General features: G+C 40.7%; 1 protein-coding gene across 1 annotated transcript; it reads left to right on the top strand.

Moving 5' to 3' along the window:
* Positions 1–1,937: 1,937 nt before the first annotated feature.
* On the top strand, positions 1,938–12,135 carry LOC145452472 (uncharacterized). The gene is made up of 7 exons (XM_080330658.1): positions 1,938–2,098; positions 3,828–4,074; positions 4,142–4,180; positions 4,736–4,818; positions 4,880–5,060; positions 11,606–11,736; positions 11,807–12,135. Exons 1-7 carry the CDS (start codon positions 2,041–2,043, stop codon positions 11,959–11,961), a joined length of 894 nt encoding a protein of 297 aa, XP_080186784.1. The 5' UTR covers positions 1,938–2,040; the 3' UTR covers positions 11,962–12,135.
* Positions 12,136–24,429: the final 12,294 nt, after the last annotated feature.

A 24,429-nucleotide genomic window follows, 5' to 3' on the forward strand; every position in this document is an offset into this window, starting at 1 on the left:
GTTACGACTGTGGATGAGATATTTTGAAATATGAAATTCAGACCAAATACAGAGCAACACTTATGATTGGATGTAAATCGCGCCGAGCGCGAAATTTTTTTTCAATTTAGCTCATCTTTGCGTCCCTCTTCGGATGCTTTCACGCCCCCAAGGGGGGCGCGCCATTCAGTTTAAGAACCACTGTCTTAGAATTATCATGGCGAAATATACTAAGAAAAAGTTTAATCAAGTCCCCGCATTAATTCGATTTTAGTCGCATTTTATCAATATTTAAAAAAGTTTCTTTTGACTCTCGCGGGCAGCACAGAACAGTGTTGCGGGCCGCATGCGGCCCGCGGGCCGTAGTTTGCCCACCCCGGTTCTAACCCTAGCCCTTTGCGTTGCTATCGTTACATTGCCAATATACCGAACAACTAAGTCGGGACGGATCACGCAACCCGCAACATCGAAACGGAAATAGAAGAAGGTCTTGATTCGGTTAGCAACCATCGTTGCCATGTTCCTTATCAGTTGTTCAGCCGACTACGGCGCTAAGACTTACTTTGTCGTCAACGGATTCGACATTCCGAGCGGCATGAACGATTTGATTGTCCTGACAACTCACGGCGCCCTACTCATTACCGAATGTGTTAACCCGTTCGTGTATTACATTGCATCGCGCGATATACAAAAAGAAGATAAAAAATTTAGGGAAACTGTAAGCAGAAACAGCCCTTTCGGATTTCGGCGAAATAATCGTGTTTCTCCAATAGTATGTGCGTCATGATGCACGTGAGGTGTGGGAAGGGTGCGGCTGCGTTGCAAATGTCGATCGTATTCGATATCATAATAATGGTACAAGAGTGGTTCTTAATCTTTACGAATTTGCGGGCAGGTACAGTAATTTACAAGCCTTCGCGGAACCTCAAATTTTCACTGTGTCATAAAAATATATAACACTATACAACTACACTCCTAATACATTGCAATAGTTTACTGGTGTGCAAAATGACCTGTGCATCAACAACATTGTGTTAAAAGAACAAAACCATTAAAATATAATTTCCTCATAAAACGAAAACACTATAATGGATATTTCTTGCAAACCAGTGTGACTTCTGCTGTTGCCTTTCAGATACCAGTTACAAAATACGAGGCTTCACCTTGGAAAGTGTCACCGTATTGTTCGGCCGAAACGCAACAGCGTGATACCGATTGCTTGATCGCAAATGAGTTTATAAGAATTGGAGATAAGATTGGCATTTCAGAAGGAAGGGTTTTTGATTGCAAACCCCAATATCCACTCCCTACGCCACTGCACACGACGTATCACCGCAGCCGTCCCAATTCGCCTGCATATATGAGTTGGTTGTGTGTCTTGACCTCCTGGGAATAGTGTTACAAGGAACGCAGGTTAAGAACCACAGTCATATGAGTATCCTTCTCGTCGTAGGTTCAATCTTGGGCCCATGCGTACTGCGCGTGCTAAAAAGCTAGCTGTGTGTTTCATTAGATCACCAACATCGGTCTATTGAACTCACACCATACGAAGTATACGGACTTGGGCACGCTTCGGTGATCGTGATACAAACCGCAATCTACCCGACTTAAATACGTAGCCTCATATCGCGTGTTGCAATTCCCACACCACAGACCCCACACCACTGATAACGATGTCGGTTCGGGCGATGTATATTAACTCGCATTATAACGTATATGTTATTGATTCAGTAAATGAACTCTACTCACTTGAGTGGGTCAGTGCACGCCAATTATTTGGGCCTGTAGTTAAATTAGCGAGAAAGCATTTTGTATCTAAATGCGGTGTTGCATTAATTCGGGGACAAACGAAATGATACAGTATTTTCAAGGCATATCGCTATACGACAACACCTATGGCAGAGACGTCCCCAACCGGTCTTCGATAAATAATTATTTTGAAACTGAATACATTTATCGCTGCAGGGTAGAAATTTCCGCCAGATCCGTTTTATTTCAGAATAGGTCGTATATATCGACACCAGTAAGTCAGTGTAGGTATTCATTAAGAGGAATATACTGATGGGTAAAATACTTTTTATTGCGCTACTGTTTACGTCGGGGATTCTACAATCCCAAGGTAGGTTCGTGCAATGTGAAAATGTGTGGATTAGCTGAATCAGCAAGCGATCATAGCCTATTTATAACATGCTATTGATGCACAGACCTATTTTTCCCAAAATGATGTTCAACAATAAAGGCTTCAAGGCCGGAAACGGCGACAGGCACCACTTAAAACTCACGATTGATAATTATGATGACATAACTATAAAGGCTTGCTGAGAAAGCTTAGCTTAAAAGTTAGATGGGGATGAAACGCCAAAATTTTGTCTTTGGCGACATGGCATGATATTTCAACGATGAATACTACTTCCATAGCGTGCCACTACCGTAGGGTTGCCGTACGTCCGGAATTTCCCGGACATGTCCGGAATTTCACTGTTCAAAGCAGCGTCCGGGAAGGATTCCTAAAATATGCCAAATGTCCGGAATTTTGACGTAGCCTCATAATTTTTTCGTAAATCAACATAAAAACATTATTTTGGGGAGTATTTATGCTGATGCATGACATTTTTCTTCGCGCTACGCGCGATTTACTATCACATTTATTAAGTTTATTATGGGGACTACCACCCTCGCCAAAACTGCAATAAAATATAAATAAAAGCAACCTTCATTTACTGGAATAAGTCTAATCGCAAATATACGAGAACAGTATATTCCTAGATATCGTTCAGGCCGTTTACATTCTTTATTCAAAGATAGTGGTTCCAAACGTGGGGGTCATTTGCCTTTATTCTGAGGTTTGCGAACATGTTGAACGTAATCAGCTTCCAAAATAGCCCGCGAGTAAGTCTGGGCAAAGGTGCTGACTTCTTTTAGTAATCAGCTCGTCAAATTTTGATCTGGGCCACGGAACATTTTCAAATTGGAGATGGAGTCGCGACCATAAAAGGTTGGAAACCACTGGATGTGGTGTGTTTATAAAGCTCCGTGGTGCGCACCGGCATAAGGCTGATAAACAATCTTTTCGGTGGGACTTGAACATGACTTAACGGTGTACAATTACGCTCCCGGTATTTTCGAATTCATCATCCTGCACCAGCTCTACCGCTAACTCTGATCATGTGGGCGGAGAGTAGTAACTATATAGTAATATATGGAACAACCAGTATTATTGACAGAATTCATTCAAAAATATTTAACGACCAGATGCATATAGAATCATACAGCAACCCCATCCCCCTAAAGTGGCATCGATTACCCTATGGTGGGCTCAAAATCATTGTTTATTGAGCGGGAAGGGGAAGTCGTTTCGGTCCCGGTTACACAACACACAGCCACATACTCGGAACCGGATCGTAACCACCTCTGGTCTATTAGTAAAGCTTTGCGACTGTGACGTCACGACTCATTTTTAAATCCAGTAGTGGGCGCTAAAGAGTGTCCGGAATTTGGATTACAGAAATATGGTAACCCTACACTACCGTGAACAACTGAACATGAACATGAATATTCCGGCATTCGGTATAACGTCATCATGTCTACTCCTATTCCTCAAGGAATTGTCGGCTAGACCGCGCAATAGAGCACAATGCAAATCGCGAGGTTTATGTCGTCGGAATTACACTTCTTCCATGTTGAGTGCAATTTGCAATATTATAATTTCCCGGAAATATCAATTGATAATCGCAGCGAATATCCTATGGGCTATGGGCCAATTCATATTATACATTTATGCACCGGCAGTGTTGCCGCAATAGTTTCTAAGTGTAATTGTGATCACTCAAATACATTCCTAAATTTAGCATGCCATCCTGAAAAAAGCGCTGTAGTTGTAGACGGCGATGAAAACCGGGACGTGGTTGCGACTCCGGTTAAAACAACACGTATGAAGAGGTCTTTCCACACCGAAACCCTTGTGAGTCTCAAGGATTTCTTCGTATCGTGCATGCGTTCGTTTCGCCGATTCCGATCGATCGACATCCAGACCATAGTCAAATTTACCATCGACGACACGAACTGGTACGAGCGAAGCGACCTGAACTTTTGCACGTAAGAGACGGAGCTGATGGGTGATTCAGAAACCGGTTTCACCGTGACATGTGGGTCTATTTCGCAGGTCGGACACCGTCAACTGCTGGCAGAACATATTGTACAGGTGTGTAAATTTTGCGAATGGTTGTGCGGATTGCTCCGGTCTTAATTAAAGTGCTGAAGTATTGCGTCACAGTCACTTTGGGAAATTTTTAACAGCGAATTATTACAAAGTTATATCGATTTTTTTCTGTTGCTCGAGAATGATGGGAACTTGTGCTGTCCTTTTTCATTGTCTGCTAAAATGGCACTGGACCCTGTCAGGTAAACACGACTCCATCAATATCGTTACACTATTTTCGGTATGAAAGAATGCGAAATGTAATGTGCGAATTTCGGAAACCGTACAAGCATACGTAAGAAAAGCTATTGTTTGTTCCTGAGAAAGTCGAAGATAATTCGCTACCGACATAGATATTACGTTACTGTATCAGATTTAATAATGTCGTTCGATTTCGAACTGAATTATGAATATCGATTAAACAGCATCAGTCCTGTAATTCTGGCATTATCATATCACAATTCCTTAGTCTGTATTTCCTCATATCGGTAACATGGAGCTTACCAATTTGTTAGATTTTACCTTGTTCGCAAATTTGTAGCTTGCATCTATACGCAGATACATGAATCGCAATTCAGAACTTTTCGTTCCGGCGCTGATATGCATGCGAAAGTACGGCAATTTCAGGGGACGCCCTTCGGGTAACTATTCTCGTGTAAAACAAACGCAATTATGCAGCATGAATTCTGAACCCTCGTATAGATAAACTGCAACCTCTCGAATACTACGGCCCGCTGACAGGGTTTCGCCGTCGCAGGCACTCATCGCCTAGCCTTCCAATCAACGTGGCCGCAGCCGCAAATCAACTTCGAAGAAGTGTACCTGGCTTCCAAGGAGACTTTGCCTCTCTCATTCAATTTTTTCAGCAGGATGCTAAATGCAGGTATGTAGTGGCAGTTGGAACGCGGAAAAATACTGACCAAGTAGTTATCAAGTCTTGGCTTTCAGTCGAATTCCATTCGTAATTCTTTGGATCTCTGCATGATATCCTCGCGTGGGAATAGCCTACTTATATTCCTCATCAAATACAATATACACACATCCTTCATGAGGTTTTTATAATAATTACGTTACTTTGCATCGTTATTCGGACCCACTTAGGCCCTGAGCTATAGATGATTTTGTAAAGTATACTCAGTTGTAGTTGTACACCGTGGGTTGTAACCAAGTCACAATGTCCCGTGTCACAAGTCAATCCTACTTTTCTGGTTTTAACTCGAATCAATGCGAGTAATTTTCAATTCACCACCGAGCCAAGTACAGAATCCACATCGGTGTGCAGAGGATCTAGTCCGGGTCATACATGTTGAGACTCGAGTCCGCGTCCGAGTCATTTTGTTCACCGTTCAGTTTCGAGCTCCAGCCAATGATAGTATCCGTTACATTCCCATCATAAGTAGTATTTTTAATAAAAATTCTTCCTTGTAAATAAATCTCTCACGAGAGCAACTGCCGAACTTATTTATGTGCCACATTATAACGGCCTGGATCAATATTGCGTCGTCACTCACTGTCTATAGTTGCCCTCTTGCCAAACGCCGATATCGGCATAAAGTGCACATGAAGTGCAAAGTTTACAAGGTTGTCGTTGTTGTTTTTTCGACTGCCTTGATCATTTTACGCCGGGCCGATATCTCTCAACATTATTCCTGAGCTGTCGGCTTTTAGCACGGCCCACCTCGACACAGCCAATGGCGAGGAGGAACCTAGATAAACCCTAAACCAGGGGTGGGCAAACTACGGCCCGCGGGCCGCATGCGGCCCTCAACACCGTTCTGTGCGGCCCGCGAGAGTCTAAAGATACTTATTAAAAATATTGATAAAATGCGTACTAAAAATCGAATTATTGCAGTGACTTGAATAAACTTTTTCTTAGTATATTTCACCATGATAATTTCAAGGCAGTGGTTCTCAAACTGGGGCGCACGCCCCCCTTGGGGGTGTGAAAGCATCTGAAGGGGGGGGGCGCATAGCTGAGCTCAATTAAAAAAAAATTTCGCGCTCCGCGCGATTTACATCCCGTTCATAATTATTGCTCTTGATTCAGTCTGAATCTTATGTATAAAAATCTCTTATCCACAGTCATAACCTTCCATGCCATTAAACTATCTGTTAGGTTTGCTAGCATCCTGGTTTCGTTTTGTGATATGACTACAAGGGGGACGCGAAATCGTTTACCATCATACTACCATATTTCCTATAATATTTTTTGACTTGACAACCCGATCTCTTGGCCCACGCAGTTTGAAAGGTTTCATCTGCTAAACATCACAGAAATCCTAAACGATATTGACATGATTCGGATCACTAGTGTGATTTCAGATTGGCCACTCCAGTTTTAATTATTTAAGTGACGTGCTTATAAAAAGCGATTCGCGCGTGTCTTAAATACATTCGTTCTCTGTATGCGTAGAATTAGGGTATTTATATTTTATCTACACATAGTAGAAGCGTGTTCCAAGCTAATATGGTTATGATGCTGTCAGCATTGTGTGTCCTGGCACTGAACCAAAAATTAAATTAGTAAATCTATAAACAGATCGCTGCTGACAGATTTAAATTTCGATACTGTTCTAAGAATCGGGACAAACAACTTTCATCCCTATAGTTTTGATAAATTGGTTATTGAGGTCGACCAGCCTATGAAATCTCGTCACTGTTTCTGACGCGTGTACGATATCATCAAAGCAAGGTTTGGATTGTTTTAAATAAGCATATATATCATCTCCATGTCCTCACTATATAATCAAATACTAATATTGCGTTTTGGTTTATAATCCCAAATTTATATAGTGCGGCCCGCGAATGTATTCAGATGTTGAATGCGGCCCGCGAGCTCAAAAGTTTGCCCACCCCTGCCTTAACCATTTAAATAAGCTCTCCAAAGTTTAACTCGGTCGGACTCGATCTCGAACTTGCAAACAATTGGTGTAGCAGCCGTGTAACGGACCACTACGCTATCATGCCAAGTCTATAGTTGTAATTGAACTAATCAATCAAATAGTGTAAACGCCAAGGTTAAATCGATTAGTGCAAGTTACAATGCTGAAAGCGTATAATGCAGCAAATATTGGTTGTCGAAATGCAATAGCCTATAGCAGGGATTCCCAACTGGTGGGGCATTTAGCGGTTTCTGGTGGGGAACAGACGCACTAGAACAGGGGCGGCCAACCCTTGGCCTGCGGGCCGAATGTGGCCCGCGAGAAGGTTTTGAGTGGCCCGCAAGGATATTCTCGAAATTAGTTATATTATAAAATAAATAATTACCAGGGTAATTTATTGTGAGCTTGCAAGGCCAACCAAAAATTTGATTAGCCTGACCACGAAATTTCGGACGTTGATGACCAAATTATCAGTTCCGACGCATTGTCATAGACAGGGCCCAGCCACAATTTTAGTAGATCTTTGTATATGACGATAAAGTAGAATATTTCGTGGCAGATATATTTGACTTAATATTTTTCTTAGCACTTGGAACAATTTATAGTCACTCGAACATGCTTTTGGTATTGGGACCCCTTCCTGAAAATTGAAAATTCGCAAAATTTATAGAATTGACTCTGACTGTGTTCGCAATTATGAGAGAACGTGTCGTCCAACATCCGACTTTGCATGTGCGCTCGCAGAAAGATCGTCAACAAATGTAACCTTTGTACAAAATGATTGACGCATCTTCGCCGCGATCTTCGATATTGATATGTCCAAAAGCCGAGTAATTCTGTCCTTGCCAAATGAGCCGAGAGGTATACAGAGGTGACCCGCACTATATGAAAGTGACATTATTGTTGACCGAATTCGTTCATTAACTTTGAAAAATTTTAGCGCTTCGCGCGGTTAGGAAATGAATACGCACTGACTTTTGATGACATAATTGTAGCTGATTTTGATGCCGTATGTTTTAACCGTTACCTAATCCGGTTCGCTCCTATCGGACGACTAAAAAAGGTCCTCAGCATTCCTGTGGCCCGCGCAATGGTTCGTAAATCTAATGTGGCCCATTGGCCGAAAATGTTGGCCGCCCCTGCACTAGAAAATAAATACATGCAATATATACATATATGTACGGAGGCATAACACCAGCACGATTACGGTTCCCAATTCACTGCTCTGGAACTGTAAGCGTCGCTAATTTTATGGCGTGTTGTTCACAAAAGCTCATTTAGAATTCTGGATAACCAATATTGGGGTTACAGGGTCGCAAACACTTTTGCAATAGCAGCACAAAAATTTTGAAGTTGACAGAAATGAAAGGAAGACTCCTGAAATATCGTTATTCCTGGGTGATTAGAGTTACAGTGCTACATGCTGAGCAGTGGCGGCTCGTGACAATATCGGGTGGTGGGGCAAGGGCTGCGAGCGACTTTTATCAATATGACGTCACAATGGCGTTTTCCAACGTAAAAAAGTAACTTTATGATGGTCACATGAATTTCCCGACAACAGTGATTTTAACGTAGGTGCCGCGAGAGGTTTGCCGGTGAGCCGTGACTTGAAGTGTGGTAACAAATGTTTTATTCATTTATTTTTAATCAAAGGATTATTTTACAAGAATCGTCCCTATGCCACGAATCAAGTATCAGGTCATCCTTAGTAGCATGCGTTTTGATTTCATGGTAGAGTTATAGATTACGCAAATCGATAGACCCTAAAATCCGACCGTCACCCCAAATTCGAAATCCGGATCCAGTCCGGCCAGGTAAAAAAACATTGAAATCCTGCTCCTGCTCCTGAACCGGACTGTGGCCATCTCTGGTTACGACCAGGTGATAATAGGCAACCAAAGCGGAGGCACCCGGCGTACGATTGGATCAATAGACCTCTCATTTTCGCTCTAAAGGCAACTGCGTAAACTACGTACGGAATAAAGATTCAATACGATTCATGTTCGCACTTGACTTGATCTGACTAATTCCAATGACTAGAACTCGAGAGATTGCGTAAGCCTAACTGGAAAGGTCAACGAGTTCGGACACATACGCAATTGTTATCTCATAGATTGGGCCTGTCATATTGAATCCAGAACATCAATTTGAATGGTCTTTGAAGAACTAAGGACAGCAGCCTCGGAACTTCGGTCTCGGAACAACGTAGGACATTTTGGCCTTGAAACTGGAGACTGTGACACAACACGGCTTACTGCCTATAAGTCTGCTGCGAAATCGCCGTTGGAAAATATATTAATATATAAATACATGAATAAAAGCCGTAACTTAGTATACTGTTACAAGAAATCATCGAGAAGTAGCATACGCAATCTCATAACCCATTCCGGTATGGTACACTGTCAAAATCAATGCAAACAGACGAACACCGAACTTTGAGTAAAATAGATCGAGGAATAGGCTGATCGAATGATCAGCTGTTAGCCGACATCGAAAATGAAATAGCTATCGCAATTGACAGGGGATTGTAAGCAAATGGTTTGAAGGCCACAATTTCACAGTGAAATGGACATTGGCGAACATAAAATTATGCGAATACTTGAATGCAAACCGAGAATCTTGGTTAGCTGTTTCATGCGATCATCGAGATATACCATTGGAAATATCATCACCGATCTCGTTATGGAACACAGACTATAGATTAGCACAGAGCGACACCGGCTTTTGCGTGAGATCCGCAATGACGTAGGTAGGCTAAGTATCAGATCAGCGCGCATCTCTACCATACTCGACCTCGAAAACGAAATAACTGCCTCAATCATTGAGTGTCAACTTTAAGACTTGGCACCGCGTTCGATACTAAAATCAAGACATACCGTGTGAAAGCTCATGACAGATCTAGGTATGGAACATCGTTAAAATCAATAGAGACCAATAACGGCTTTTGCGTAAATTTGTTGGCGATAAATGAAGAGTCAGCTCTTACTCGACTTTGGAAACGAAATTACCACCCACATAGTTCAGTGACAAACTTAAAACTTGTTACATCGGTCGATACTAACACTTACCGTGCCAAATGTCATGACCGATCTCGGTATAGAACATCGTCAAAATCAATGGAGACCAATACCGGCTTTTGAGTAAAATCCGTTTGCTGTACTATGTACGTACATGATAGATCAGCACACACTGAACTTCGGAAACGGAATTACTACCATTATCTTTAAGTAGCAAGCCTGAAACTTGGAGCAGTGTTAAATACTACCTTCACGACATATCATACCAAGTTTCAAGAATTATCATGGTGCGAAACACCGTCAAAATCGACCTATACCAGCAAAGGTCGACTCAACGCATATTACGGTAACCGAGTTCAGATATAGATGCGATTATTACATCACACCTTAGGGGCGAGTAGGCATATTTGCCCCGGTTGCTCGGCCATTTTACGAATAGGAGAGAGTAAATCACCGTTTCTTTATTGTGCGCGGCTTTGAGAGAATAGATAGTGAAAGCTTGTTATGAGCGCTACCGGGGCAAGCCCCGGCTAGGCATTCACAAAGCGAAAACACAGAAGAGAATTCGATTTTCGCAGAGACTTCGCTATGTATGGGCGTTTGCAAGCGAAAGCACAAGAAGAACGCGGGTTTCGCTGTGATCTCGGTATATATTGATTGCTGTGCGTCTATAAATGGTTAAATTGTTATTGAACAGAATTTTAGGTGGGGCAATGCCCCAGTTGCCCTATAGCACGAGCCGCCACTGATGCTGAGGCCGTACACCAAAAATCATAAATGTCCCTTGGACGATAGAATAGTTCAACATATACAACGAAACAAAACAAAAAGAACTTTTCAATGATAAAATAGCTCATTTAAACAGAATCTCAAATTTTCTTATAAGTCCCTTACATTTATCGATTGAGCGAGCAGAAAAAGCTTGTTCTTATCATGCGATAACTTGAAAAATAATTATGTATTTTATTTGAAAAAATTGATATTTGCTCAGATATCACTATGTTTAAGCCAAATCTGAAATTTGATTGGGGACAAATCTATTTTTGGTCTATTAGACATGAAAATACAATATAATATAGATTTAAAGTAGTCTTAGTAACACGTACCGGACATTATGCCAGCATAACTGAGATTTGTCATGTTTTTCTGCACAAGAAAACGTCATACGACAATTATTTCCCAGACAGAAAGATTTATTTTTGCTACACAGTGCTATTACATAATTCTCGGGATCATTGATGGTATCCGTTTTTACATCGCTATACCAATCAGATTGTGCTGCTTGACTTTTATCTGACATCTGCAATGATAATAATCAGTTAGTCACGTATTTTGTGAACCACCATGCAGCCATTTCCAAAAGTCTCCAAACTATGCAATACAACCTCACTACCATGTCTCTATAGTCTCTACACATGATGATGTGTCGTCATGAAGTATAAGTTTGTGTTCTGTATGCCTAAAGAGTGTACGTAGAGAGCGGAGGTAGTGCCAAGATCAATTATTTTCTTAACAAATTTTTTAAACAGCTCAGAGATTTGCGATTGCAGCGGAATCACTCTCCAGCCTGGGGAGATTTGCGGAGATTATTGGTACACCACACTAGGTGCCATGATCCGGATGAGCTCCCCGCTCCGAGCTCCGCTGGTTTCCGCCATGAGTAAGACAATACTCCGATCCGTCCGAATTCGTTTCAGAAGTTCGAAACGATTGCTAATGAACTCATTTAGATGGCATAATCCAAGACGCAGCGAGGGAGCAGAGGGAGCGAGATCGACGCCAGAGGCAACAGCGTCAGCAACAGCAGCTTCTAATGCAGTCTGTTCTCTTCAACTGCATGGGTCGTGAGGATACTGCTGGTACTGGTGGTCTATCCATCTTTTAAGCCAGAGCTGAGGAGTCTGTCTATTCAAGCATTCCTGTAAATCTGCTCGGAATATTACTCTTTATTGCATATTAGGGTTAAATTTGTGCCAAGTGAATCAACCTCATTTTCGAATTAACAAGAATGTGCACGCAGAAATAAATTTGGTCTGTAAAGGTCACTTTACATGAAAAACTTGATGACTCTGTAACTGCAACAATTGAAAACATTTGGTTCGATTTTAAAGTAATTGGAGTCGGTGTTAGAGCATTTAAACAAATTCCGATTACACGACTACTACGACTCCGGCTCCACACATACCTGTATCTAACACTGACGTTGTCCCTAATGTGATTAAAACGGCAAGGTTTTGTTGCACTAAAATCGTGACACAGTTTCACTTGATTTTAACAACAGCTGCAGTAAAAAGTTGCAATTATGATTTTTTAGAATTATTAGGGTGTGAGATACTAGAAAGATTCCGTCGGAAAACCCAACATTTTAAGATTTGCATGGTTGTTTCGTTTCTTTCGTTGTTATTTGATCGATCATGCACACACTTTTATGTTCTGTAGGTTTGAAAACTGCATGGCAGCATTTTGCTGTCAGCTCCTGCAGAGCTGTTTAATTCGGTACTCCTCCATTTCAAGAACGGCCGGGCCAGACCGACGAAAATGACATTTTTCCGGTACGCAGCAAAAAATAACGCAATGCGGAAATATATTTCCACAAAAAGTCAAACAGCAAAGCGATAGTCCATAAAACAAGTCAAATACGATACCCCAGACCCTCTAAGTCTGCAGACTTCGCTCAAAGCATTGCGGCAAAACTCAGTGTTGGCGACTTGAACAAAATCAATAACAATGAAAGATGACCCAGTGAAAATGTAATTTTCGGCGGTCTCGCCCTGGCGTCAGTCAAATGGAAAGGACCTCAAATTCAAACGACGATGAATCAATCAAGCGATCAATTTACATATAGTGCAGATAATGTCGTGCTTGGCTGGGGTTGTTGAACTTCCAACTTGCGAGACATTGCGTCATACAGACAAAGGTGGTCAAAGTAGTCAAGAAAGCTACTCAAGTAGAAGTAGAAGTAGTTACGGAAAAATCTACTCAAGTACGAGTAGAAATACTTCTTCAGTAAGCCTCCTAAAACTACTTGAAGTAGAAGTAGAATTGACTGACTTTAAATCTACTCAAGTAAGTAATTAGTTTTGAAAACAGTCTTAATTCGGTAGCATGGACTGTCAAAAGCTGCGAATTGAGGTATGTGGCAGGTGCAGAGCTTGATTTGTATTGATGCATCCCTGCAAGGTATCAATTTTCTACAGAATAAGCATTGTTTCGCATCATGGGATGCAAATTATAGTATTGATATGAAAATGCGATACTAATTCTTTGTTTACTAGAAGACCCCATTTTTAGAGAATATCATGGCATAGCGCCCAACCCCATATTATAAGGCCCCAAGTTTAGGCGAAGAGAAATACGTAGAAGTTGTATCGGATACGGTTTCATCACTTTGCGTGATTAGTATACGTCAATAACAAATATTGTGGATCGTAAAAGTTATAATTAGTGTAGCTTTATTTTCGGGAAATGAAGGCATTACTACACTTGCTTTTATGCTTTAACATGTATTCTCGCAATTGAAACTGAAATACAAATACTCCTTCTAAAAAGCGGAAAATATATTTCATGTATTTTGTCCATAAAACATCAAAGGAGATCTGCTAAAACCGGTGTAACGTTAAAAAAGCTGGATTTTCCAGATTAGCAAGACACGTAAGGGGCTGCGAGATTACAATATTATAGGTAATTGCTAGATTGTGAAACCTTAGTTTCAAACGTTATGGTCGGCCATATTTACTGTGATGAAATATTTGATATGGGCGACGATGCGGTGTGAGAGGAACGGAGTATTCCGGTACCTAAATTACATTCACTGATACGTTCATGAAAACATATTTGTCACTACATCACTACTATGCGCGAAGCGCAACAGATTTTTTGGGCGTTACTTGACTTTTATGAAAATTAAATGTTGGTACTACGTGGAAACAGCCCCAAAATTCCTCAAGCTATCTTTCGTATTGGGGGATTAAACTACTTCTACTTGTCAAACTGAAAATAGCGAAAAGCAAGTAAGTAGATCACAAAATATTACGAAGTAGAAGTAGAAGTAGAGAAAATCAGATCTACTTGAGTAAGTACCATAAGTAGAGGACAACTACTTGAGTACTTCCAAAAAGTAGAAGTACTTCGTTACTGACCACCTCTGCATATAGATGACATTGAGATGCAACTAAACCACCATGTAACAAATGAAAGAGAGAACCATACTAGAAATAGATTGCAAGCTGCAGAAGTTGCAAAACCTTGCCCTATAATGATTATGTTAGTAATTTTGTTATCGACTCGCATAGATGTCGGGTGACATATTTGTCGCGCGTGTTCCACAATCCAATTCAATCCGATTCGTCGCTGATAACGACGTCGGTTCGAGCGATGTAACGGCAATAATACCGTTATATTAACTGACATTATACCGTATATGTTATCGATTCAGTAAATAAACTCTACTCATTTGAGCGGGTAAGTGCACGCAACTTATTTTTACGTGATTTAGAGAGAAAGCATTTAGTATCCAAAATCGGTGTTGCATTAATTCGGTTCGGTTCGAAGTGAGGCAGTATTTTCGAGGCAGATCGCTACACGATAACACCTTGCATTGGTAGAGACATCCCAAACGTGTATTCGATAAATAATTATTTTGACACAGAAAGTATTTTTCGCTGCAGGGTGGAAAACTTTAGTGTGATCCGTGTTCTATCAGAACAGGTTATATATATATCAACACAATAAATCCCTGTAGCTATTCATGGTGAGGAACTCTGTTGGGTAAAATACTTTTTCTGACGCTACTGATTACGTCGGCGATTCTACAGTCCCAAGGTGGGTTCGTGGTACGTGAAAATTATGCATTAACAGAATTAACAATCAGTAATAGCTTATATGTTATAGGCTATTGTTACACAAGCTTTCTTCTTCGAAAGTAATGTTCATATAAAGACTTGCATAGTAAGCCGCTAGCTTAGAAATTAAATGCGGTTGAAGCGCCTAAGTACATTCTTTGGTGACATGGCACCATATTACAACCTGGACACGTTATCTTAATTGTGTCACTAGAATTGGAAAACATTCCGACATAACGTACACCATGATCACGTCTATGCTGATTAATCTTGGAACTATAGGCTAACCCGTACGTTCAGAGTAAAATACAAATCAGGAACATAATTCCGCCATCACCTCAATATGGACATTGGACAATGGTAAATACCAGTTTTACATTGTCAGAATTACACTTCTTATGTGGATTGCAATATACGATATTCTAATTACGCAGAAGAAGCAATTATTAGTCATCGCAACGATTGAACTATATGAGCATACGTTAATGCATTTTATACGGGTATGCACCCGCAGTGTTGCAGCAGGAATTAGAAAAGTGTAATCATGATCACTAAAAATTTACGTCTACATCGACGAATATGATTTAGCATACCAGCCAGATAAAACTGCGGTAATTGACGACGGTGAGAACCAGGACATGGATCAGATTCCGGGTACCGCAACCCGTATGAAGCGGTCTTTCCACACCGAAACCCATATGAGACTCACGGATTACTTCGTATCGTGCATGCGTTCCTTTCGTCGATTCTGACCGATCGACATCCAGACCGTAGTCAGATTTATCATCGACGAGACGATCTGGTTCGAGCGAAGCGACTTGAACTTTTGCACGTAAGGCTCGGGCTATTGGGTGATTTGGAAACAGGTTTCGCTTTGACATATTGGTCTATTTCGCAGGTCTGATACCGTCAACTGCAGGCAAAATATATTATACAGTTGTGTGAATTTTGCGAAGAATTGAACGGATTGTTTCGGTCTTTAAATGGAAGTGTATTGCGTGGGACATCGCCACTTTGCGGAAGTAAAAATGATCATGAAATTCTAGCAATTTTAAACTGTAGCTCGGGAGTAATGATGAGTAGTTGTTAGTATTTTTCATAGTCTCATAAAAGAGAACTGGTACTACCACGTCAGGTGAATATGCCGTGGGCATAAAGATGATACAAGGCCATTATATCGTTAAATTGTTTTCGGTATGACAGAATTTGATATGCAATGTTTTTTCTTTCGAAAGTCATGCAAGCAAGCGTAAGAATACCTATTGGTTGTTGATGTGTGCTATATTCATGGTGTTTCTAAACTAGAATGGTCATTATTTATAGCAGGCCGACATTCTTTACTTTGATTCCGTAGCTGCCTACTCTTAGCACGGCCCTCTTTTAGGCTGTGAAGACACCGATTATACGCGTATGAGAAATCCTATTGGGTATAACTGGAAAAGTCGAGGATTATTCGCTTCTGACGTCGGCCTACATATTACTTTAAGGTTGAGGTATCAGATTGAGTAACATCGTCCGATTTCGAATTGAACTATGAACATGGATTAACTGCATTAATCCTTCAATTCATGTATAATCATATCACAATTACTTTGACTGCATTTCCTCATGACATGTATGCGATTTTATGGAGCTTAGCTGTGAGATTTTACCAGGGATGGGGTGAACGTGAGGGTCACGTTCGCGTTCTGTGTGTGAACGTCAGGAACTTAGAGGTTCACGTTCACAAACGAACCTTGTTAGGTTCTGCACGGTAAACTTTTTTCATAGATTACAATTTTCACGCCATTATAACATCTTTGGTTGAAACTTATTGCATATCAACTGACGGCCACTCTATCCGTGACGCCGGCAGCATAAAAATCAACACTAAACGAGCATGCACCTTGACAATTTCAAAAATTTTACATTGCTTTGTAACAAAAATTTGTTCGAAATATTCAGCTTCCCGTTTGTAAATATTAAGTGAGCCTCTGCTGTGAGCTTGACCCGCAATCACACAACATTAAGAGCGAAATGCGTTACATGTATGTAGTCAGCGAATGATGCTTATTCAACCAATCGATGAAAATGCTATCGTTGTTTGATGTAAAAAATCTAGCAGGCGTACGGGGTCCATCTCGATTTCGTATGTTTATTGTATCATAAAAAACAAATTCGTGCGATTGGGGTTTTGGCTACTGCTGTATAACTTGTTAATGGGGTATAATATCGTAGTTGTCGAGTTGCACAATATAGGCCTACCTGTCGTGAGTATACTATTGCGATGGGGGAGAATGAAAATGTTGTTACGACTGTAAGAAGGTTGTTGTATGTTGATTTGATTTGTCGTGACAGTAACCCTACCATTCGCATATGACGAAATCATTACCGTGAATACGTCTAACTGACTCGTTCGGTCTCGACCAATGCAAAAGAGATGGTTTGTTTTTTGAAATAGTAACGGAGACCATATGTAAATCGATGCGATAGATTTCTACCTCCGTGCATTCAGTCATGTCGAGTCCATTTTAATACAGGTCCTCAGTTACGACTCACACACTAACGCCGTAAACGGAAGTCGGTGATTTTGATATAGATTAATAAAAATATTTCTTAACTACATGTTCAACTAAATCGGAATTTCAATGTTGTAGTAAGTAAATAATATTATTGGGTTGTGTGTTTGATGAAAGTGATTGGTTACAAGTATGTTTTGACATTGGGAAAAGAGAATTTATTTTTCTGTATGTGAAAGTTTGTGACAAAAGGATAATCAATTCGTGGTTTTAATTGAATTGCGATTGTGCTGTTTTACTGTATGCTTCAACGTGGAGACTTAACGCTAAACAACAATTCGATTCACAAAACATATCCATTGCACGATTCGTTGAACATTTTAATACAGTTCCATCTACTAGTTGTTTAGTTGTGAGAGCAACCGTGGATGACTCAGCACTTCTGCTACGCTAATTATAATTTGTGTCTAGAAAAACGATCCAAACCGATGACGTGATGTTGGTCAATATCCATTATGTAAAGAGCGAGTAAATCCTCTTCCAGGTTGGTGTGATTCAAATCAATAGCATGTTACACATAAACATCATTTGTATCGTGTGAGATAATACAACAACACAACAAGTAATATTTTGTATCGGGTGTTTGTTTGCGATTTGGGAATAGTGGAGTGCGCGATATTTTGGATATGTGTGCTCGGTTGAAAACTAGAGTTGTTCTTGGGTCTTGCGTCGGGTAAATCAAAGCTATGTCTAGAATTCAAACACATCCAGGTAAGTTCTTTACTTAATATGATTACATTTACTTTGACGAAAGGAAAAATTCAAATGGAGACTACTAATGAACAAAAAGTACAAAACGGTTTTACCAGATTTAGGTGTAGGATATCTTTTCGATTTTTTTTTATCGGAGTGTGTTTTGCAAATAATTCTAGTACACCTAACTATAGGACACATTTAGAAAACGTCGTACAAATTGTTTTTGTGATGGAAACGACTTTCAGTGACATAGTTCCGATCGCTTTTGTGAAAGGTTGACTGGAAATGGTATTATACTCTTCTGTAATGGTTGAACAAGTTTCCAATCAACTATTAATCAGACATACGGCTTTGGTTTTACATATCAAAAATATTTCTAAAACGTTTGCTGGTATCAAAAGACACAAATCGAAATTCATATCAATCAAAATCTTTGCATGCTTTGAATTTTGTGATGACAATTATTTTGGAAGATTCAAATGGATAATTTTCTATCAATATTACATACGAATAACAATGCAAACATATTTTACAGATTTCGGTGTAGCGTGTGTTTCGATTTCTTTGATATTATGGGTTTTGTGTATTACACAAGTCTAGTTGAATCGGAGGCGTCTGGCAAGCATATACCAATTTGTTTTTGTAATGATCAAAGTGTTTTTGAAAAAGCGTGAATGGCTTAAAGCAGAGGTCTCAACTCAAATGTGCTCGCGGGCCAATTTCCTAGGTTTTGATGACTCCGCGGGCCGCAGCATCAATAACTGGGATATTCGATGTATAATTTTCAATTATGCCTTATTTGACGGGACCTGGCAGACAGGCATTCCACAAACATCGTGGACATGTAATTTAGTATTGTACTATGCACGCTTGACACGGAATAAATCACATTTTCAAATATTTGAATAAAATTGTTTTTGTGCCGAGCAAAATTTTTTAATTAATGAGTTATAGACATCATGCGAGAAGATGCAGCATGTCGTCGTAAAATTGTCGGGTTATAATATTGCAGTGGACCTTTGACGTTTCACAATTTTATGCAGAATATTTTCAAATCTACTGAAGATTGATCTGATATCAGAGCATTTGAGCGGTTTAGCCTATGTCTGGTTTTGATATAGTCGTGATAAGTATCGGCTATATTGTTACTGTCATTGCCAAAGTCAAATTAAATCAGCATTCGATTTTATCTTCGATTATTATTGGAACATATCAATAATAACTTAAATATATTCATTATTGAGCCATAGTAATAGCATTGCTTCTTGACCTTTTTAGCGATCGTACCCCTTGTGTTCCCAATAAGCCAATAGCCCCTGTCCATTTCAATACAATTTCTGAAGGTACCTATATTAAAATTAGAGAGCTCATTCACATAAAATCGCACGTAGCGCGAAGACTATTATCCAGCTGAATAAATTGGCCGAGAAATTATTCCACAGCATAATGGCCAAATTGCATAATGCATCTCGTACACCCTGATGTGGTGCTTCGTACCTCGATGGGGTCTACTGGCCCTGGTTAAGAACCCTTGGAATAGAAACGTCCAAAGCCCTGGGATATGCGATTGCACAGGAATCGCCCTCCAGCCTCCAGGGGAGGTGTGTGGTGAGAATTGGTACACCAAACTTGGTGCCATGATCCGAATGAGTTCCCCGCTCCGAGACCCGCTAGTCTACGCCTTAAGTAAGACAATATCCTGATATGCCCGAAATCGTTTCAGAAGCTCGAAACCTCTTCCATCGAACTCATTTAGACGGTATAATCGAAGCCGCGGCGCGGGAGCAGAGGCAGCGAGATGTACGTCAGAGGCAATTTCTCCCACAACAGCTTCTACTTCAATCTGTTCTCTTGAACTGCCTTTGTGGTAAAAATGGTGCTGACGATGAGGATGATGATGGTAATAATAATTCCATCCGTTAAGCCAGAGCGGAGGAGTCGGTCCGTTGTATCACTAACTCTAACTCCAACTCCAGCATTCCTGTAAATCTAGTCATAATTTGGTTAAAATTATTGTCAAGTGAGTAAACCTCATTCCGAATTAACAGAAATGCGCACGCAGAAATAAATTCAGTCTGTGAAGGTGTGATGACTTTTGTAACTGCAACAGCAGTTGTAGGAACATTTTAGAACATTTGGTTCTTTTTTAAAGTATAGTTGGAGTCGGATATAGAACAGTTGCAGTCGGAGTTAGAGCATTTTAACAAACTCCGACTCCACAACTATACGACTCCCAATCCACACAGCCCCGCATTTACCACTGCTATTGTCACTAAAGTGATTCGGTTAGTAATTTTGTGACATATTTGTCGCACGTGTTCCACACCACAGACCCCATATCTTCGTTGCTGATAACGATTTCGGTATGGGCGATGTCACGGCAATAATTCCGATATATTTACGGAGGCGACATGCAATATATGCAAGAAACAATATAATTGATCAAATTCATTCATTAAACCTTTGAAAAATCTTCGCGCTTGGCGTAGCTAGGCGTTTTCATGACGTAATTGTCATCGGTTTTGATGCGTATAGTAAGATAAGTCTTGTTTTAACCTCTACTTAATCACGTTCACTGCTATCGGACGACTAAATTTTTGCGAAAATAGTACTTGGACGCTACGCTCGAAAGGGAACAGATCACACCTTCAAAATTAGTAATCAGCTTCTTCATCTGTCGCACTGACGACCTCTCATCATTCATTGATCACCAACAATCTAAATTTCTTGCACACATAATTCGGAAACCTAATGATGACGTCGTGAAGTCCATAACATTTGAAGATGAAAGGAGAACGAAAAAAGCAAGACCCTCTGCAACGCTGATAAACAATGTCCTGAATCGGAACGACACCGACATCAGGATATTCTCGAAAGCAGCACTATCACAGGAAATTTAATTTAAAGCTGCCAATCTTCGATGCACATTTTTTTCGATGGATACTAGTCGGTACGAAGAGTCGAATACAGATCTAGACCTATATATAAATATATGTAAATAAATAACGGTATTCAACATTCGTGTGGCCCAAACAATGGTTCTTAAATTTCACGTGGCCCTTAGGCCGTAGAGGTTGGTACTCCCCGGTGTAGTGGTTTAATGATATAACAACAATTCATAGTGGGATTATAAAAGCTGATCCGAAAGGTTTGTTCTCTAACTAATTACACTGTGCTGCGTTAATTTTGAGATTACTAAAGTATTTACGGTTCTTAGTGTACTTTTTGATGCTGAATCCTAAACTGTTATCCGTTTTCTTCAATCAAGTTTAGTTTTTTGGCAAATTGCATTTGAATTTTCGAAAACTGTAGCTTTCAGCGTTATGCCATTAAGATTTGTGACGTCATAAAAATGCTTTAGCAATAAACTTTTGATGACAAGTTTTGAAAATATTTCAATTATGACGATCGAAGTCCATTCCCTATAGTAGGCCTATACCGTAAAGATGTTTCAGGATTAATATCAGCTTTGGGCATAATCTACTGATCGGCAGAACGGCGATTGTTTTTGGACTCAGCTCTTGAGAGTTTGAACGCAGTATTACTACATAATGACATTCCTTCTGTTGCTGTTGGACAATTCGACATTACGCGAAGCTCTCTGAATGCTATGAAGACATGAAATTCTTTTTGAAACCTCTTCCGTATAGCCAACACAAATGGAAAATATCTGGTGACTTAAGAATGATTTCGACACTTCTTCACAGGGTTACAGACCGTTTACACCAGTGGTTCTTAACCTTTTTTCCTCCAGCGCCCCCTTTCAAAAATTATCGTGCTCCAGCGCCCCCCAACCTCATATTGTATGGAATGTAATAAAGACAATGACTAAGAGGGAGAGCCGTAACAGCACTTCGTCAACCCCCCCTAAAAACGATTGCCTTGCTCAACCATAGCGTGACAAACCAAACTTCTGAGGGCTTCGCCCCCAAGAACGCCATAGCGGATTTCGATGGTAGGCAAAGTTTGTGCGGCCTGGTCGCCCTAAGGTACCAAAATTTTCTATAATGCATGAATGAATTACCACCTATTTATTCATGCATTATAGAAAATTTTACATATATAAGTCGCTATAAACTTTTTATACTCTCAGCCCACGTAATCAGATTTACCAGTAGCGCTGAGTGAGCAGTTGCATGGGTAAATAAAGGGCACGTAATTAATAATTAAACATATTCGGGCGTGCTCGTAGGTACAATTAATTCGTTACCAGGGCCGTAACAGCACTCCGTCAGCCCCCATCCCCAAAAAAAACGTTGGTCTTGGGCCCCCCATCGGGTGATAAGCCAGACTTCCGGGGGGCTTCGCCCCCAGACCCTCCTTCGGCTATCCGTTATTTGCTGATACTAGTCATCTACATTGGGTGTCCGTTTACTGAGCCAGCTATTCTCGCCTAGACGCGCGAAGCGCGAAAAATTTCAATAATTAATGATTGAATTGGTCAATATGATCGGGAATTGCATGTATATTGATATCAATTTTTATCCTCTCTCTACTCACGTAAACAGATTTACCGGTAGAGCTGAGTGATGTGTGATTGAAAAGGTAGGACCCCTCAATAATAATTATACATCTTCGGGCGTATACCCGTTGGCAGGAACGAAACGGCACTTCGACAGGCCCCCCGAAAAAAACTTGGGTCTTGGGCTTCCATAGGGTGATAAACCGATCGCCCCCCCATCACGTTGTTCGCTTTAGCCACACGAAATCAGCTGTACTGTTTAGCGAGCCAGTGCGAAGCGCGAAAACTTTCGATAATTCGTGATAAAATCGGTCAGTAAGATCGGGAATTGCATATATATTACAATCAATTTCGTGTCCTCTCTGCTCACGTTACCAGATTTACCGTTAGAGCTGAGTGAGGTGCAATGTTCCCTCTAAGCTGCGTACGTGCGCAGTGCTGACACGGTCTCTGCGCACAGAAAATCTACGTTGCGCACAACAAATCCGAAGTTATGACTTTTTTTAGTCGTTACGCACTGTTGTCCAAGGGTCTGCGCAGTGAGTTGTTGAGTGTGCGCAGACTCGTCAAAACGTAGAGCGAACATTGTGAGGTGTCTTGGAAACTGTAGGGCCCGTAACTAATAATTAAACATATTCGGGCGGGCGAACCCGTTGGTATGACTTCGTTGCATGATGTTATTTCGTGACCTCCCGTCTGCTATATCAAAAAATATAGAATCGCACAACAGGGATATCGCCCAACAGGAATATCTAGCTTTAGATATCCCAGTCGCCCAAATCGTACTAAACTAAAAGACGTAAACGATTTCCAATTAATATTTCTTCACTGGCATGTAATTTTTCCCTGCCAGATGGAATTCGTCTTCTGGGGTTCAGATTGCCAAGACAAGAACATTCGGTGCCAGTCATTTAGGCGCCCATAGACAATTAAACCTATATTTCGAAGTTTTCGGTGTTAATTTGTTCTGAATACTCATTAGGGATATGTCCTACCACCACATCATCTACTGTGAAGCCATTTTTCTCCAGCACCCCCCATACCGCCCCCTGAGCGTTTCCGCCCCCTTCAAAATCGCCAGCGCCTATTGGGGGGGCGCTGGAGGCAAGGTTGAGAACCACTGGTTTACACTAAACATCCATTTTTGTGTCTGTGGAACTCGAGGGCTGATCATGATCACCACTACACACAAATTAGCTGGCCACAACGAACAATTTTCACATCTGGTATTTAAGATGCCAAATCTGCTTACCTAATTGATCCACAATATATTCTTTTGACACCTCTCCACATTAAACTTGGTCTCACAAAAAAACGATAGCTGGATGCACTTGATAAAGTTGGCTCAACCTTCAAGTTCTTAAAAATAAAATTTCCCCGGTATCTCTGAAGTGAAGCCACGATCAGAGGAGACGTTGATAGGCCACAGATCTGTGAACTGATCAAATACGAAGGTTTCACCGAACACATGGGTGCAGTATAAAAATATCATGGACAGCTTTTCTAGTAGTAATTTTAAACTTTCCTGAAAAGGATAGAAGCCCTGATGTCTGTGAAAATGCACTTTCTGAGTTCTCATTAGAATTACTTTCCAGCCAACTGTAGGGATTACAGCGAAAAACGAGGATAGAGTTTCCACCGATACCTTCGCCAGAGGGAAGAGAGGGATCAAGGATACAGGGACGTAAGCATGTTTGCAGATTATCGTTGGTGCTTAAAGAGCGATCCACATAACTCCAAACATGGAAGAGAATCTTTGAAGTGACATTTATTGTCAGTATAAATCATTTGTATCT

Source organism: Botryllus schlosseri, chromosome 12 (assembly GCF_051294905.1).
Source record: "Botryllus schlosseri isolate E-star chromosome 12, Bs_hap1, whole genome shotgun sequence".
NCBI classification, from domain to species: Eukaryota; Metazoa; Chordata; class Ascidiacea; order Stolidobranchia; family Styelidae; genus Botryllus; species Botryllus schlosseri.

Coding starts and splice junctions, on each gene's coding strand:
- LOC145452472 (XM_080330658.1), top strand. CDS start 2,041: ATGGGTAAAATACTTTTTATTGCGCTACTGTTTACGTCGGGGATTCTA. Junction 4,181..4,735: donor TGGCAGAACATATTGTACAG/GTGTGTAAATTT, acceptor ATCTATACGCAG/ATACATGAATCGCAATTCAG. Junction 5,061..11,605: donor CAGCAGGATGCTAAATGCAG/GTATGTAGTGGC, acceptor TTTTTTAAACAG/CTCAGAGATTTGCGATTGCA.